This window comes from Physeter macrocephalus, chromosome 5 (genome assembly GCF_002837175.3).
Source record: "Physeter macrocephalus isolate SW-GA chromosome 5, ASM283717v5, whole genome shotgun sequence".
NCBI lineage: Eukaryota > Metazoa > Chordata > Mammalia > Artiodactyla > Physeteridae > Physeter > Physeter macrocephalus.
The window spans coordinates 46,844,200-46,858,194 of record NC_041218.1 but is presented as its reverse complement, the minus strand read 5'-3'; the positions used below and the strand labels follow the sequence as shown (position 1 = coordinate 46,858,194).

Below are 13,995 nucleotides of genomic sequence, written 5' to 3'. Positions count from 1 at the left end.
GCTGTGGCTCAGCTCTCGGAGGCAGGCGAGCACCAGGCAGCGGTCTCCAGCCCAGCCCCCCCGCCAGCATGGCCAGCGAGTTCAAGAAGAAGCTCTTTTGGAGGGCAGTGGTGGCCGAGTTTCTGGCCATGACCCTCTTCATCTTCATCAGCATCGGTTCTGCCCTGGGCTTCCAGTACCCGATAAAGAGCAACCAGACGACAGGTGCAGTCCAGGATAACGTGAAGGTGTCGCTGGCCTTTGGGCTGAGTATTGCCACGCTGGCCCAGAGCGTGGGCCACATCAGCGGAGCCCACCTCAACCCGGCTGTCACGCTGGGGCTCCTGCTCAGCTGCCAGATGAGTGTCTTCCGGGCTGTCATGTACATCATGGCCCAGTGCGTGGGGGCCATCGTCGCCACTGCCATCCTCTCGGGCATTACCTCCTCCCTGCCCAACAACTCGCTCGGCCTAAATGCGGTGAGTGGGGTGGCCCCAGGCTCTGGGGGCTCAGTGCTGAGGCGGCGCTGGTCTCATCCTCCGCCCGTTGTGCAGATGGGGACACTGAGGAACAGAGAGGACAAGAGGTTGCTGGAGGTCATGCAGAGTTGGGACTGGAACTCAGCTACGCCTGCCGTCCAGAGCCTGTTTTCTGCCAGGCGCTGTGGGGAGCTGAGACCCAGCACAATGGTCTTGCCAGTGTCCCCTGCGGGCCTCTATTGTGGGGAATAAGCACTGGCGGCAGCTAACAGTTGGGCCGGCAGTTCCTCGGCCCTGGGCTGTGGTTTCTTGTACCACCACTCCCAGCCCTGCCTCTGTGCAGCAGCTCTCTCCCTGTGCAGCCTGGACCCTGGGGCCACTCTGCCCGCTGGCCCCAGCCTCCCTGCACCACCTGCCCGGCATGTTCTGCAGCTGGTCACGCAGTCCTGTGTGAGCAGGCGTCTCCTGGAGGGGGGTCACTCAAGCTTCCAGGCAGCCACACGGGTCCCCCAAACAAACTGCCTTCAACGGAAAAGCTCCTCTTGCTCTTCTGGCCCCGGGAGTGAGACAAAGATGGGGGGTGAAAACACTTGCTGGACAGCCTGCAGGCGGCTTTCCTGGATTACAGCAAGGGGTGTGTGTGTGTGTGTGTGCTGGAGCGGGGACACCTCGCCTCCTGTCTGGGTCCACTCTCTGTCACCAGACACAGAGAGGTGTGGCGCGTGTGTCTGTGTCTGTGAACGGTGTGTGCACGTGGGCGCCGGCATGGGCCTCCCAAGTCTGTGGAAGCTGGCTCCACTGCTTCTGGAAGTGTGTCTGTGAGCACGTTAGCACTGCTGTGTGAGCGTCCCAGGGGGTGCGTGTGTCCCTGCGTGCACCCACTGCTCGCGGCTTGAATGGGGCCTGGCCTGGAGGCACTCATGAGAAGCAGATGTGGGCGACTGGGTAGGAGCCGCGGAAAAGAATTCCTCCCGGGCCGCTTAGCACAGCTAATTGGTCGTTGGCGGCAGCTGCCTGCTGTCGCGGACCTGGGCTTTTCCAGACCCTCAGCCAAGTGCAAACTCAGACCTGGCTTGGGCCACAGCAGGGGGAAATTTGGCCTGAGAGGCTGAGTAAGGCTTGGAGGAGGTCTCAGAGCACCCGAGGGGGTGTTTCCACAGGGAGCGAGAGAGGCAAAGGAGCAGAGAGGAGGAATCAGATCAGGTCGAGCGAGACTGGCGGGGCCTGGGCCGGGCAGGCCGGTGTGGGAGAGTAAAGGAGCCGGCCAGGGGCTCTGCAGAGAGAGCCGTGGGTGATTAGAGAAGCAACTGCCCTCTTGCTTCCCAGCCAAAGTTCAGATCCTGGTGCTGCAGCGGGGGGAGGCTTGGTGAGGTCTGTGCAGAGGGCAGCTGAAATGACCCTGCCAAGGAGGGATTAGCACTTCTTGTGTCACAGTGACACCTCACCCAGCCTAGGACTGAAGGTTAGCCCTGCGGCCTGGAGTTTAGACTTTAGCTGGGGAAGATGTGGTCACGGTGGATGTAAGGCCCTCCAGGCCTGTCTCTCCAGTGGGGGCAGAGCCGGGTGACTTCAGGGAGCGCGCACTGGGTAGGGTCAGGATCGCCTTGGGGCTCAGCTGGGCACGATGGGGATTGGGAATGGGTCCTTCTAGGGGAGGAGTTGAGTCTCCCCACGCCTTCCGGCCGCCTCTTGACCTTCCCTCTCAAGGGACAGGAAGGACAGGCATCTGCTGGCCGACTTTGCTGTCTCACATGGGCATCCCAGGCAGACTCGAGGAGGGCAAGCTCCTACCTCTGTGCCATCTTGATCTGGCCACACCGTGCTTTAGTGTCCCTTTCCCTCTCAAGGCTCCATTTTCCAAAGTCACCCCAATACCTGAGCTGGATGGGTTGCAGAAGGGGGAGAAAAAGGGGCCCAGCCCTGGGCGGGGAAGCAGGCAAGTTGGGTTCAAGGCCTGGCTACTGCTAACTTGTTGAGTTTTCTTGGAGTTGAGTAGCCTGAGGCTCCAAGAGGGGACCTAGGTCTCTTGATATCTCTTGGCCACACCCATACTACTAACAAGCTTACTTTGTGGACTTGAGTTTATCACTCTTCCCAGCAAGGTCTGGCTAACAGGAGCCCAAGAGGGGCCATGCTGAACATAAGGGCACTGAGGGCTGTGGTGGGGGCCCAGGGACTGCCCTGGCCACACCATGGAAGTTTGGGGTCCAGAAGCACAAGTCCTGGGCTGAAGAACAGGAAAAGGGTCCAGAACACTGAACCTGGGATCTGAAGAGACCTGGGAGGTGGCCTCAATACCTCAAGAGGGGCAGAGACCAGCCTACACGGGTGACACACTCTTTCCTCCAGGCTCTGGGGGAGGCTCCCACAGCCCCTTGAGTCCTGAGCCCCACCCCAGCCCAAACCCATCGTTGGCATGGAGATTTCCAAGGAAAATAGGGAAAGAAGTGGCAGAAAGTGGTTGGAAGGTATCCCCCAGAGACATGTTGGGGACAATGTTCTCCTCACTGAGTCAGGGCTCAGGATATGCCCCAGAGGGACCATGGACCTCTATCCAGCCTGGCGCATCCTGGCTAGTTCTCAGAGCCAAACCCTGGTTTTTTTCCTAGAGTGAGAGGCTCAGAGGCCGGGGTTGGTGCCAGGTCTGCCCTGCCCTAGCTCAGCTACTAATACCCTGTGTGATTTCATGCAAGCAACCTTGTCTGTGTGGTCCCAGCTCCCATCTGTGGAAAGGGGAGATAGCAAGTTATGGCTGGGCTCTGGGAAGTCAAAGATGCTCCTGAACCTTGGAATCTGGGCCATTCGCCTGCTCTTTTCCCTTTTACCCTCTCTGGCTTGCTCACCCTATAAACGTGACTGTCACTGCTGCAGACTGAATACAGGGCTGAGTCAGCCCAATCCCTGCCCTGGGAAGCCCGTGGTCCTGTGCAAGATAAGCCCAGTGCACATCTGTCCGTGATAGGGGGCAGGAGGCCGGTGCGATAAGAGGTATCACGGCACCTGGGAACTTCTGACTTTGAGCTGTGGTGAAGGCCAGGAGGGCTTCAGGGAGGAGGTGCCATGAGAGCCTGAATGTGAAGACTCCGGGGTGGGGGGAAGGGGCTTCTAGGTAGAGGATGTCATGTCCTGAGAGTCGTGGGGTGTGGCTGACGGGGGGTCATGGTGGGAGGCTGGGACTCTGGAGAGAGGTGAGGGCTCAGGGTTCAGGCCAGTGTCTACCTGTGCCCAAGAGGGGACTGGATGCCAGGCCATCCAGAGCCTCTGATTTCAGCCCCTTCGGGGGCTCAGGGAGAGTGCACACTTCCCTCATTTGGGGGTCTTTTCTCAGCCCCATTCATTCTGGGCCTGACTGCCTGGGGACCGTTTCTACGTGCTGCATCCAGGGCCTGCCTTTAGCCCCAAACTTCCCACTTCCCCAGTTTCCTGGGCCTCAGTTTCCCCAGCCACAGAATGAGAGCACCCCACTCTCCTTAAACCCCCCATCCCCATGCCACCGGTGCTTCCAGAGTTGAGGGCCCTCGGCCTCCCCCAGAGCTGGGGGTGGGCTGGGGGAAAGGGAAGCCAGTTTTCCGACGGCCCTGCCCAGGGAGGGGGCTGGGGGCTGGGTGGTGATGCCACTGATGGGACATATAATTACTGTTTCCAGCCAGAACCAGATGAGGGGGAGGGCACAGAGCGAGGCAGGAGCTTTGCGGTGGAGACTTCCCTTACCATGGAAAATTCTTAGGCTCTTTCCCCCATGAGAGCCCTCGGAGCAGCCCTGCCCGCCCCATGTTGTCCTCCCTGACACCTGGCCCTAGCCAGGGCTCCCTGTGGGAATCCTCATGTGAAGGAGCTACGTTCTGAGAGGGGACATGGCCCGCCGGGGTCCCTCGGTCTAAGGGGACTTGCCTTGACCCTCCCGTCCCCAGGTCACAGCCTCCCCTCACACCTGGAGCCTTTAGCTCACTGCAGGCCAATCCCACGCTGTGTCCCCCCAACCTGATCTCAGGCCCAAGTAGTGGCCCCCGCTTTCTCTAGGGCCCCGCCCAGCAGGGGTGCCTTTAGCCTTACCCACCAGGGCTTTCCCCAGGTAGGTCAAACATGCCCCCTGCCTTGCCTTGAAGACTGGTTTGGGCAAGCTTTCCTGGGGGCACAGGAAGCCCTTGGTTCTTGCTGGCAGAGCCCCCCTGGGGGGCCATGGTCCTTGCCCTCTGGAAGCACCGATGGGTCTGGGGTCTCCTGAATGGGCATGGGCTGAGCCCATATACCTGCAGGTAAGGGTAAGGAAACATTGTCCTGGCCAGGGTCCCCTCAGCCAGAGCCTCTCTCTGGGGTCCAGAGGGGCTCCTTACCCACGGTGGTGCCCAGGGGGTAAGTGAGGGGCTGTCGTTACACAACCAAGGAGCTACAGTCCAGCGGGCAAGCACGCCCTGAGGCTGGAAAACCTCAACTCAAAAGAGGGAAGAAAAGGCTGGGAAATGCCCATTCCTATAAGCACTTCCTTTCAGTGCCTGAAATCCCACCATCAGGACAACCAGAGGCAGGTGTCTGCTCAGTGTAAAGAAAGACGCTTGTTTTAAAAAATTGGGGAAGGGCAGCCTCCAAGTCAATAAGCTCCCTGTCATCAGGGCTGTGCAAGTAGGGCCTGTCAGGCAGCCGGCTGCTCTGGAGCGTGTGTCTGTGGAGGGCATCAGGCGGTTACAGGTGGGTGGGAGGTCCTATAACAGGCTCCATGCCATATGGAGACCAGCGGTTCAGATGGCCTTGTGGGAGTCTCGCACTCAGGATCCTGGCCCGGAGGGTGACCGCAGGTCTTGGGGGCCGGGGTCCCACGTCAGGCGGGGAGGAATCCTGGACAAGGTCTGGGGCTAGAATCTGGGCTGAGGCCTCTGTTTTACTGGTAAGGAAACCTTGGCCCACAGAGGCATGGAGATGTGCCTAGGTTGCATAGCAGATGATGGCAGGCAGGACCCCCAGCCTCCTGCCTCCAGCCCTTGATTATCTCTGCTGCTCCAGATTGCACACATTTACTCTGCACCAGTACACACACGTGCACTCACACACGCAATGGTACATGGCACACGGGCACACACACATGGGCATGAAGCACACTCTCAAGCCTGGGTGGTCCCACTCAGGCCCTGGGACCCTAGGAGGGTACGGGGAGGGTGGTCCTCAATGGAACCTCTTCCTTTCCCGGGCAGGAGGGCAGGGCTGCCCTGAAGTGAGGAAGGGAAGGAGGAAGCCATTGCTTTGTGTATTGTTTCTTGTCAGGAAGATGAAATGGCTTCTGGGAGCAAATAAAGAGCACTTTGAGACCTGCCTCTCTCTCTTTTACTCAAGGGGGCTTCCTTCCCTTCTCCTCCATCCCCAGCCAGTAGTGGCACTTGTGTGTGGGAGTGCAACACACAGGGACAGGGTGACACACTCAGAAATGCGTCAGACACACAAGATGAACATCTAGGGCCACACAGAGAGCCCTGCCCCAGCCTCCGCAAAGCCCCCCTCCGTAAGAGATGTCACCCTGCGTGATAAGGATTTCCAGAGACAGTTAAGATGCATCTGGCTAATACATGATTAGTTTGTCTGAATGTCCCACGTGGGCTGAAAAAGAGGGTATATTCTCAAATATGGAGGTGCAGGGCTTATGCATTTTCCTTAAATCAAACTCGTTAATTGTGTGGTTCAAATCTTCCCTGTTCATGCTCTTTATATTTTTTGACTCTTCATTCTATCAGTTTCTAAGAGAGGGTTGTTAAACCCTTTCACTCTGGTAGTGGACTGATCATTTTCTTCTTGTAATTCTGTCAATTTTTGTGTCATATATTTTTAGGTTGTATTGTTTAGTGCGTACAGGTTGAGAACTTTTGTAACTCTTGGATAGACTTTTTGTTTACTTACTGTCTAATAAACCTCTTAATGTCTAATGAAAAAGAAAAGGAAAGAGTCACACCTGGACACATGTGGTCACCCACAGATACCAATCTACAAAGACACACAGAGGCACACAAAGCCATGGATACTCAGAGGCACATGCACGCTGGGGCAGTCACGGAGGGGTGACGTTGGGAGGCTCACCGAGGCCCCCCTCACTGGGAGTGCTGAGTGCTAGAGGAAGTGGGTGTGTGGGGCAGGCCTCAATGTCTTCCCTCCCCTGTTCTTTGAGAGTGGATGCCCAGAGCCACAGCCGGGCCTGGCTCTGGGACCTGCTGTTCCCCAAGGGTGGGACGCCATGGTGCCCAGGCCAAGCTGGGGCCCTGGCCCTTAGAAGCTACTTTGGTCATCCTGCCCATGGGCAGTGGGGAGGGTTTGAGGCCCATTCCTGGAGAGGTCAGCCTTGTGCCACCCTGGTGCCTGGGACACCCTGGCAGCTACACAGCATATTCTGCCAGCTCCTCAGGCCAAGCTGGGAATCGTCAGGACCCTTAGCCCAACCTGTGGGTAGCCAGCACCTTGGCCTGTGAGTTTGGGTGGCACAGACCAGAGCAAGGATTCTGGCTTTGCTCTCTCCTTCCTGGGCCTTGGCCTCCTTGTCTGTCATCTCACAGAGCCTTGAGCAGGCTGCCCTGCAAGATCCACAGAGACCAATGACTGGCCTGTGGTCTCCCAGTTAGAAAGCAAATGAACCAGCCCTGTCAAGCTCCAGAGGGTTTCCCTGGCTGCCTCTAGAGAGGGTGGAAGTGCTAGAAAATTAACATCATCTGCTACTTCTGTCACCACACAGCGAGTGTCCCCTTTGAGGTCAGGATGGCGACCAGGCCAGGGGGTCTGAGGCACCCACACAGAAGGCAGAAAGGTTACTTCTCTGCAAGATATGCAGGCCATTCAGTGAGGGCTCGGCAGAGTGGCAGCAGAGATTAATTCTAGCCAGGGACCCAAGGAAACGTCTTGGTGCTAGCGGAGTCTGAACTGGGCCTTGAGAGTGGGCTTCAGTGGGTTTGATACAAAAATGGAGAGCCTGCATCTTTCTGATGCTTTAACTAAATGTGTGGATTTTTCTATTTTTTTATACTTGTGTTCAGAAAATTGATTGTTACTTTTTCTTTTTTGGGGGGGCCTTCATCAGTGAAATATAAGACCTGGACTGGGCAAAACTACCTGGGAATGTGCAAATATTTTTTTTTTCAATAACAAGTAACCACAACTGGGATTAGCCCTATTTAAGCAATTGTGTCAAATTTAATAGTTTGTAAACAGGAACATAGGGTCTGAATTTTTACTTGCTCTTTTCTGGACATCAAGTTTCAACAGACCTTTAACTATCCCTTCCGATTTGGGGTTGTCAACTTTTTTTTTCAGATGTAAGTAACACAAGTGCTTTGGCAGTTGAAAGAGAGGAGTTCATAGACATGAAAACAATCAGGGGAATCTTCGTGCTGCTGGTGGTAGTGGTAATGGGTTTGGGGAGAGGAAGGTTACTAACCCGTGTGGTTCTGGGCTGTCAGGTTCTAAGGGCTCTGGGCAGCTAGGAAAGGGTACATCCTAGGGTTCCCAGGGCAGGTGTCACTTCCTGCCACACACACCCCCCGCTCCAATCCTGGGGATGAGATGAGAAAGAGCCCGAACAAAGCCACAACAACCATCCTGATCCCTCCTGCCTCTGCAGCCCTTCCCAAATGCCCCAAGACTGTCCCCACAGCCTTAGAACCTCTGGCCTCTCTGGAGAATGGGAAGGGGACATTAGATCTATTTTACAGTTGGGGAAACTGAGGACCAGAGAGGGCGGAGACCATAGTCATGGTGCCAGCAAGTGGGAGAGCAAGGACCTGAACTCAGGGTTTCCGCCTCCACAGCCCCACGTTGGGGTGTGAAGAAAACTGGGTATTGCCCAGAGGGCTGGCTGAGCTGAGGGGCTGCAGCCCTGGGGTCGGCCAGGAAAGGCCCAGAGCTGGGGCTGCAACACAGGGCAGGGGATGTGAGTCACTTTCCCTGTGACCCAGGGCTGCAGACAAAGGCGGGAAGAGAATTGTTCTTGTAGGATGGCCTCAGGGTGGGGCTGAGAAAACCTCTGGATGGTGGTGGAGTGCCCTCCACCTAGGACTCTGCAAAATGCCCTGTGGCCTCGGAGACAGCCCCATTCCCCTACCCTCCGGATGAGACTTCAAGTTCAGTCTTACTTGGACACAGCAGCCTGGGAGAAGGCAGCCTCCGTGGCCACATCCAGGCATCTTTGTGAGGGGGCCTGTGCTGACGTGGCCCAGCTCCCCTGTGTGGGCATATCTGGCCCCTGGGAAGGTGCAGGGGCTCTGTGGGGAGGGGTCTCCCTGGTGCAGCTGCAGAGGGAGGGCTCCGGTGACCTCACGGCAGCTCCCGTTCCCTTCTTGTTCCATGAGTCATGTTTCTAAAAGTGGCCCAGGAACAAGTGGGAGCCAGATGGTGGTGGTGTGGCCTGCGTGGCCAGAGAGAGGGAGGGACGCTGGGCCAGGAGGGACAGGGAGGGGGCAGATAGGGAGGGCGGGGCCCAGAGGAAATGGGAGACAGACACTGGACCAGGGGAGAGACAGACAGAGGTGGGGAAGGAGACAGAGGGTGGGGATGCAAGGGATGTAGGCTCAAGGGCGAGAAGGACACACAGGCAGCTGCGGCCAGCTAACTGAGGAAGACCCTCCCCATCTTTGGGAATTTTAGATGCAGCAGAGGATGGGGGGGAACGTTCAAGACTTTTGGAGTAAGAAGCAATGTCTCCAGCTGGGCCCTACCACCCATTTTCTTCTCTTCTTTAATTGTCCCTGAATGTCCCTAACCATCTCCTCCCATGTCTAGGGCTCACCTGTCGCCTATGGCCTTGGTACCCCCAAGGGTACCCCGGCCTGGATGTAGCTGGATGCAGAAGACCCGCCCCCCAGCAACCCCAGGCCTCTCCGGCCTCCAGAGAGAGTGCCACAGTGTTTAGGCCAAGCTGGCGCTTCCTCAACAGGTGTGGGAGGGGACAAGGTCCACTAATGGCTGTACGTGCTTGAGTGTGGCCTTGCCAGGGGCTGATGCGATGGGCTCTGAAGGCACCGAGGTTCTGGCCCTGGGGGCCCGGGCCTGGGGGCCCTGGGACGCAGTTCTTACTGCCCCTCTCCCCTACAGCTGGCCCCTGGCGTGAACTCGGGCCAGGGCCTGGGCATCGAGATCATCGGCACCCTGCAGCTGGTGCTGTGCGTGCTGGCCACCACGGACCGGAGGCGCCGGGACCTCGGCGGCTCGGCCCCGCTCGCCATCGGCCTCTCTGTGGCCCTGGGGCACCTGCTGGCCGTGAGTGGGGGACCTTCCCAGGTGGCGGTGGAGGTGGGGAGGGCGGAGCCAGGCTGTTGTGGTGTCCTGTCAGGACCGTGGGTGGGACCCCGACAGGGCTCATGCCGTGGGGTGGGGCGACCGCCTACCTGGGAGAGGAAAGCGCAGGGACCTCCTGACCATCTTTCTGGGTCTGACTGTCACTTGTCTGTTTCCTCTCCGGTCCTCTCTCTCCGTGTCACCCTCTCTCTCCCTCTCCCTCTGTCTCTGTTTCTGTATCTCCTCCCCTGTTGCCCCTGCCCCTTCCCCCTCACAGATCGACTACACAGGCTGCAGTATTAACCCAGCCCGGTCCTTCGGCTCCGCGGTGATCACGCACAACTTCCAGGACCACTGGGTAAGGGGTCGCGGGGCTGCCCCGTGGAGGTGGGTGGGAGGTTTTGGTGCCTTATGGAAGACCCACCCCCATCCTGTGACATTATCTCCCATCACAGAGGCTCTGGGAGATGGCCAGGGCAGAGGAAATAGGGCAGCTGAGACTTGAGATGAAAGGGCCGGTGGGCTCACGCCTCGGGCGGCGTAGGCCAGCCTCCCGTCCCAGCTCAGACCTGCCCCATGTCATCCCAGTGCCTCTTGGTGCCTGTGTTTCCTGAGCTGGGAGGTGCGGGTGTGGGAGTGCCTGCTTCCCGCCCAGGACAAAGGTCTCGGCACCTGTAAGCTGAGCACGACAAGAAGTCAGTGACCGAGGGATTTAGCTGTTCCCACTGTTGCTGTTTCTTTTCCAGGACACTTTTTTTTTTTTTTTTTGCGGTACGCAGGCCTCTCACGGTTGTGGCCTCTCCCGTTGCGGAGCACAGGCTCCGGACGCGCAGGCTCAGCGGCCATGGCTCACGGGCCCAGCCGCTCCGCGGCACGTGGGATCCTCCCGCACCGGGGCACGAACCCGTGTCCCCTGCATCGGCAGGCGGGCTCTCAACCACTGCGCCACCAGGGAAGCCCTCCAGGCCACTTTTGACCAAACCAGACTGTCTCTGGGGCCTTTTCAAAGCTGGGGAGGGTGGGGCAGTGGCCACCCTCAAGAAGGGGCTGGTCTGACCACGCCAGGCGTGGTGAGCTGGGTCGCACCGAGGCAGGGAGACACCCACTACCAGAGTCCTGCCTTGGGCCAGTCATTGGGGGGCACAGGGATGGGGATGCTGGGGTTCAGGCATGGGTGGGAGGGAAGCCAGGCGGTGGGGTGGTGGAGCAGGGGTCTCAGAGTAAGCAGGTCCCATCAGACGCCCTCTGAGCACGTCTGCTCTGTTCCTAGATTTTCTGGGTGGGGCCGTTCATCGGAGGAGCCCTGGCCGTGCTCATCTATGACTTCATCCTGGCCCCGCGGAGCAGCGACCTCACAGACCGCGTGAAGGTGTGGACCAGCGGTCAGGTGGAGGAGTACGACTTGGATGCCGACGACATCAATTCCAGGGTGGAGATGAAGCCCAAATAAGGGGGCCTGGCCCAGGCATCCATGTGGGCGGGGGCAGGGGCGGGTGGAGGGAGGGGAGGGATGAAATCCGTATTGTAGACACTCTGACAAGCTGGCTCAGTCACTCCCCAAAGACCCGCAGGACCTGCATAGTCAAGCCTGATTTGGGGCTGTTTCTATCACCTGCTTTCTCTTTCTCTGTTTCCTGGCCTCAGGGCTTCCTGGGGACCAAGATTTTCCAATCACCCACTCCCTTGAAGTCACAGAGGAGGTGAAAGGGAGGGACACACCTTGCTAAGTTGTCCCCTCAGAGTGTGATGGGAGGTGTGCCAGAAAGTTCCCCCTCATCCCAAAGTTGCTCACCAACTCACCTGCTGCAGGTGCCTGGGGCTCCACTGTGATTGCTTTGTGCCTTTGGGCATGGCCCTCTTTCCTGTAAAGTGCACTTGCCCCCAAGGATGCTCTGATGGGGAAAAGATCCCGGCAGGTGCAGTGGTAGGGGCAGGTGGCAGACAAGCCTCGGCCTTGCGACCTGGCTCATTTCCAGGGCCCCCCTAGATGTGCTGCATGACCTTGGGAAGGTCTCAATCTTGGGGCCCCAGTGACCCCATCTGTAAAGTTGCAGGGACAGGGAAAGCTATATGGGCCTGAGGCCCCTCTCTAGGATTCTGTAAGTGTAGAGACACTGCAGGTTCTGGAAGATGTAGTCTGCACCAGTGCTGCTTCTTCCACTTGCCAAGTATATCGCTGTACCTACACATCTATGTGAACACGTGTACATAGGCATACATGTTTCAAAGCAAAGAGCAGCAGACCATCCAGCCATTGGAAGTTCCTGTTCCTGAGGGGAGCAGGTCCGATAGTGGCTCCACTGGACAGAGGCTGCTGTTGTAGAATGAAGGTCATTTAGAGGGCGAGGGAGGAACGCCCATATTCCTTCACTGAGTTGTAGTTGATCTTTTCCTCCTATCGCCGCATCACCCTCATCATTATTTGGTTCTTCACTTTCTCCTGCCAGTGCAGACACAGGTCACCATTATGCAGGTGTGTTTATTAAAGGGCACTTCGTCATCTGAAGGTTATCAAGCCTGAGGACACATGACTGTGATTCGGATCAGCCCTCGGAGGCAGATGCCCCTGTTGGACACTTGGGGGTGCTTCTAAGCCCCCAGCTGATCCCGAGGGGGGAGGAAGAGCAGATTCCCCCCTTATTCCTGAGATCCTGTTTAGAGGCATTTGGGGCATCTGGGTGACCTGTACAGGCTGCCCAGTTCATAGTCTTCCCTCCTCTTTTATCTGGAGGGGAGAGTTGGTCTTGACCTGAGGAAGTAGCTATGGCTGCAGCCCAAGGACAATTCAGAGCATAGTCTGTTTGGGGGTAGCTATCTACACAGTCCATTCAATTCCACCAGGGTCAGAGCAGGTCTCCCTATGTGCCTGTGGCCATGATGGTGATAAAAACTGAGAGACACAATACACAGGTATCTAGGAGCAGCAGGACGACCAGGAGGCCCTTAATGGTCATTACCCGTCACGATATCCACACACTCCCTTCTCCATTTCCTAGCAAAAACTTCTAGCCCATTTAACAGATAAACTGAGGCCCAAGGACCCACAGCTAGATAATGATTTGGCCAGGCCTAACAGCCAGGACCATGTCTCTGGCTACTCCCTGGACTGTGAGACTGGTCCCTCTCAGTCCCAGCTTCTGCATTTCTGCCTGGGCAATGGCCAGGGGCCAGGAGGGGTGAGGGTTGTGCTGGAGGGGAGAGGGGCGCAGACCCTTCCTGTCCTGTTCTGGCTGCTGCACACCAGAACCCTGCATCTGTCTGCTCTGCATATGTCTCTCTTTGGATTTGGAATTTCATTATATGTTAAGAAAATAAACAGTAATATAAGTCATCCAAGCTCTCTGGAATGAAGTTTTCCTTCTTTTGCCACCATGTTCCCACAAGGGGTCTCTGGGTCTGAGAGCTTGGCCCCACTCCTAGGGACCCAGTCTGAGGGGGAACCACTGCCTGCCCTCCTGCCTCCAGGATCCCTGGTCTCAGGGAGTGGACACAGCCCCACCCAGAACTCCATCTGAGAGACACAGGGTCTTGCCCCTAATTTTTGATTCTGACCTGTGAAAGGGATGGGGGAAAGCGGGAATGAAGTGTGACAGCCCGTGGCTCCCCTCTGACCCCTAAGAACAGAGCCCAGGGAGCACCAGGGACTTCCCAGGTGACCCTCCCTCTGACCCTCCTCACATGTGTGGCCCACCTACACCTGGGCTGGGCACTGGGGCCCACAGGCTTGCCCAGGGAGCTCAGCCCCAGGGGTGGGTATGGAGAGAGACTTGCCCGCCAGAGTGAGGTTAGTGCCAGGCGCAGGGGAGGCTTAGTTGGCTGGGGAAGTATGACCTGCAGTAGCTAAGAGGGGAAAAGTCACTTAGTCCCTTGAGGCCTTGGGGGGCTAAGGGCTCCTCCTCTCTGAAATCATGAGCCACATTCAGTGAGGTTGTGCATTTTCCCGTGGAGGATCTGTGGCTTTTGTCAGACTCCTAAGGGGTCTCCCCAGGGCAGAAGGGAAGAGAGGTCAGAGTGGGCTGACCTCTGCCCCCAGGGTGACAGGAAGCCTGGAAAGGACCCCTCTGTCTGTTCCTGCCTTTCCACTTGTCCCCTACGTAGCCCAAGGCCAGTGTGGGCTGAAAGGGTCCATCTAGGCCTGTTCAGCTTACAAAACCCCTTCCCACCCATGGCCACCACCCCCAGTGTTGGGGGCTCAGCAGGCATGGGCATCCTCACTTGATGGAGGGGAGTGGATACTCAGGCACATGTCCCAGTAATAGGACAAATCTTTGCCAAGCTGACATTTGGACCCAAACCC

The 13,995-nt window shown here is 57.6% G+C and overlaps 1 protein-coding gene across 1 annotated transcript; it reads left to right on the top strand.

Moving 5' to 3' along the window:
* The first annotated feature begins 16 nt into the window (after nt 1-16).
* On the top strand, nt 17-13,029 carry AQP1 (aquaporin 1 (Colton blood group)). Its single transcript, XM_007130015.2, has 4 exons — nt 17-458; nt 9,516-9,680; nt 9,976-10,056; nt 10,969-13,029. Exons 1-4 carry the CDS (start codon nt 69-71, stop codon nt 11,146-11,148), a joined length of 816 nt encoding a protein of 271 aa, XP_007130077.1. The 5' UTR covers nt 17-68; the 3' UTR covers nt 11,149-13,029.
* The last annotated feature ends 966 nt before the right edge of the window (nt 13,030-13,995 follow it).

Excerpts from the sequence above, each read along its gene's own strand:
- AQP1 (XM_007130015.2), top strand. The coding sequence starts at position 69 with ATGGCCAGCGAGTTCAAGAAGAAGCTCTTTTGGAGGGCAGTGGTGGCC. Across the intron at positions 459-9,515 it reads ACTCGCTCGGCCTAAATGCG|CTGGCCCCTGGCGTGAACTC; the intron begins GTGAGTGGGGTG and ends TCTCCCCTACAG. Across the intron at positions 10,057-10,968 it reads ACAACTTCCAGGACCACTGG|ATTTTCTGGGTGGGGCCGTT; the intron begins GTAAGGGGTCGC and ends CTCTGTTCCTAG.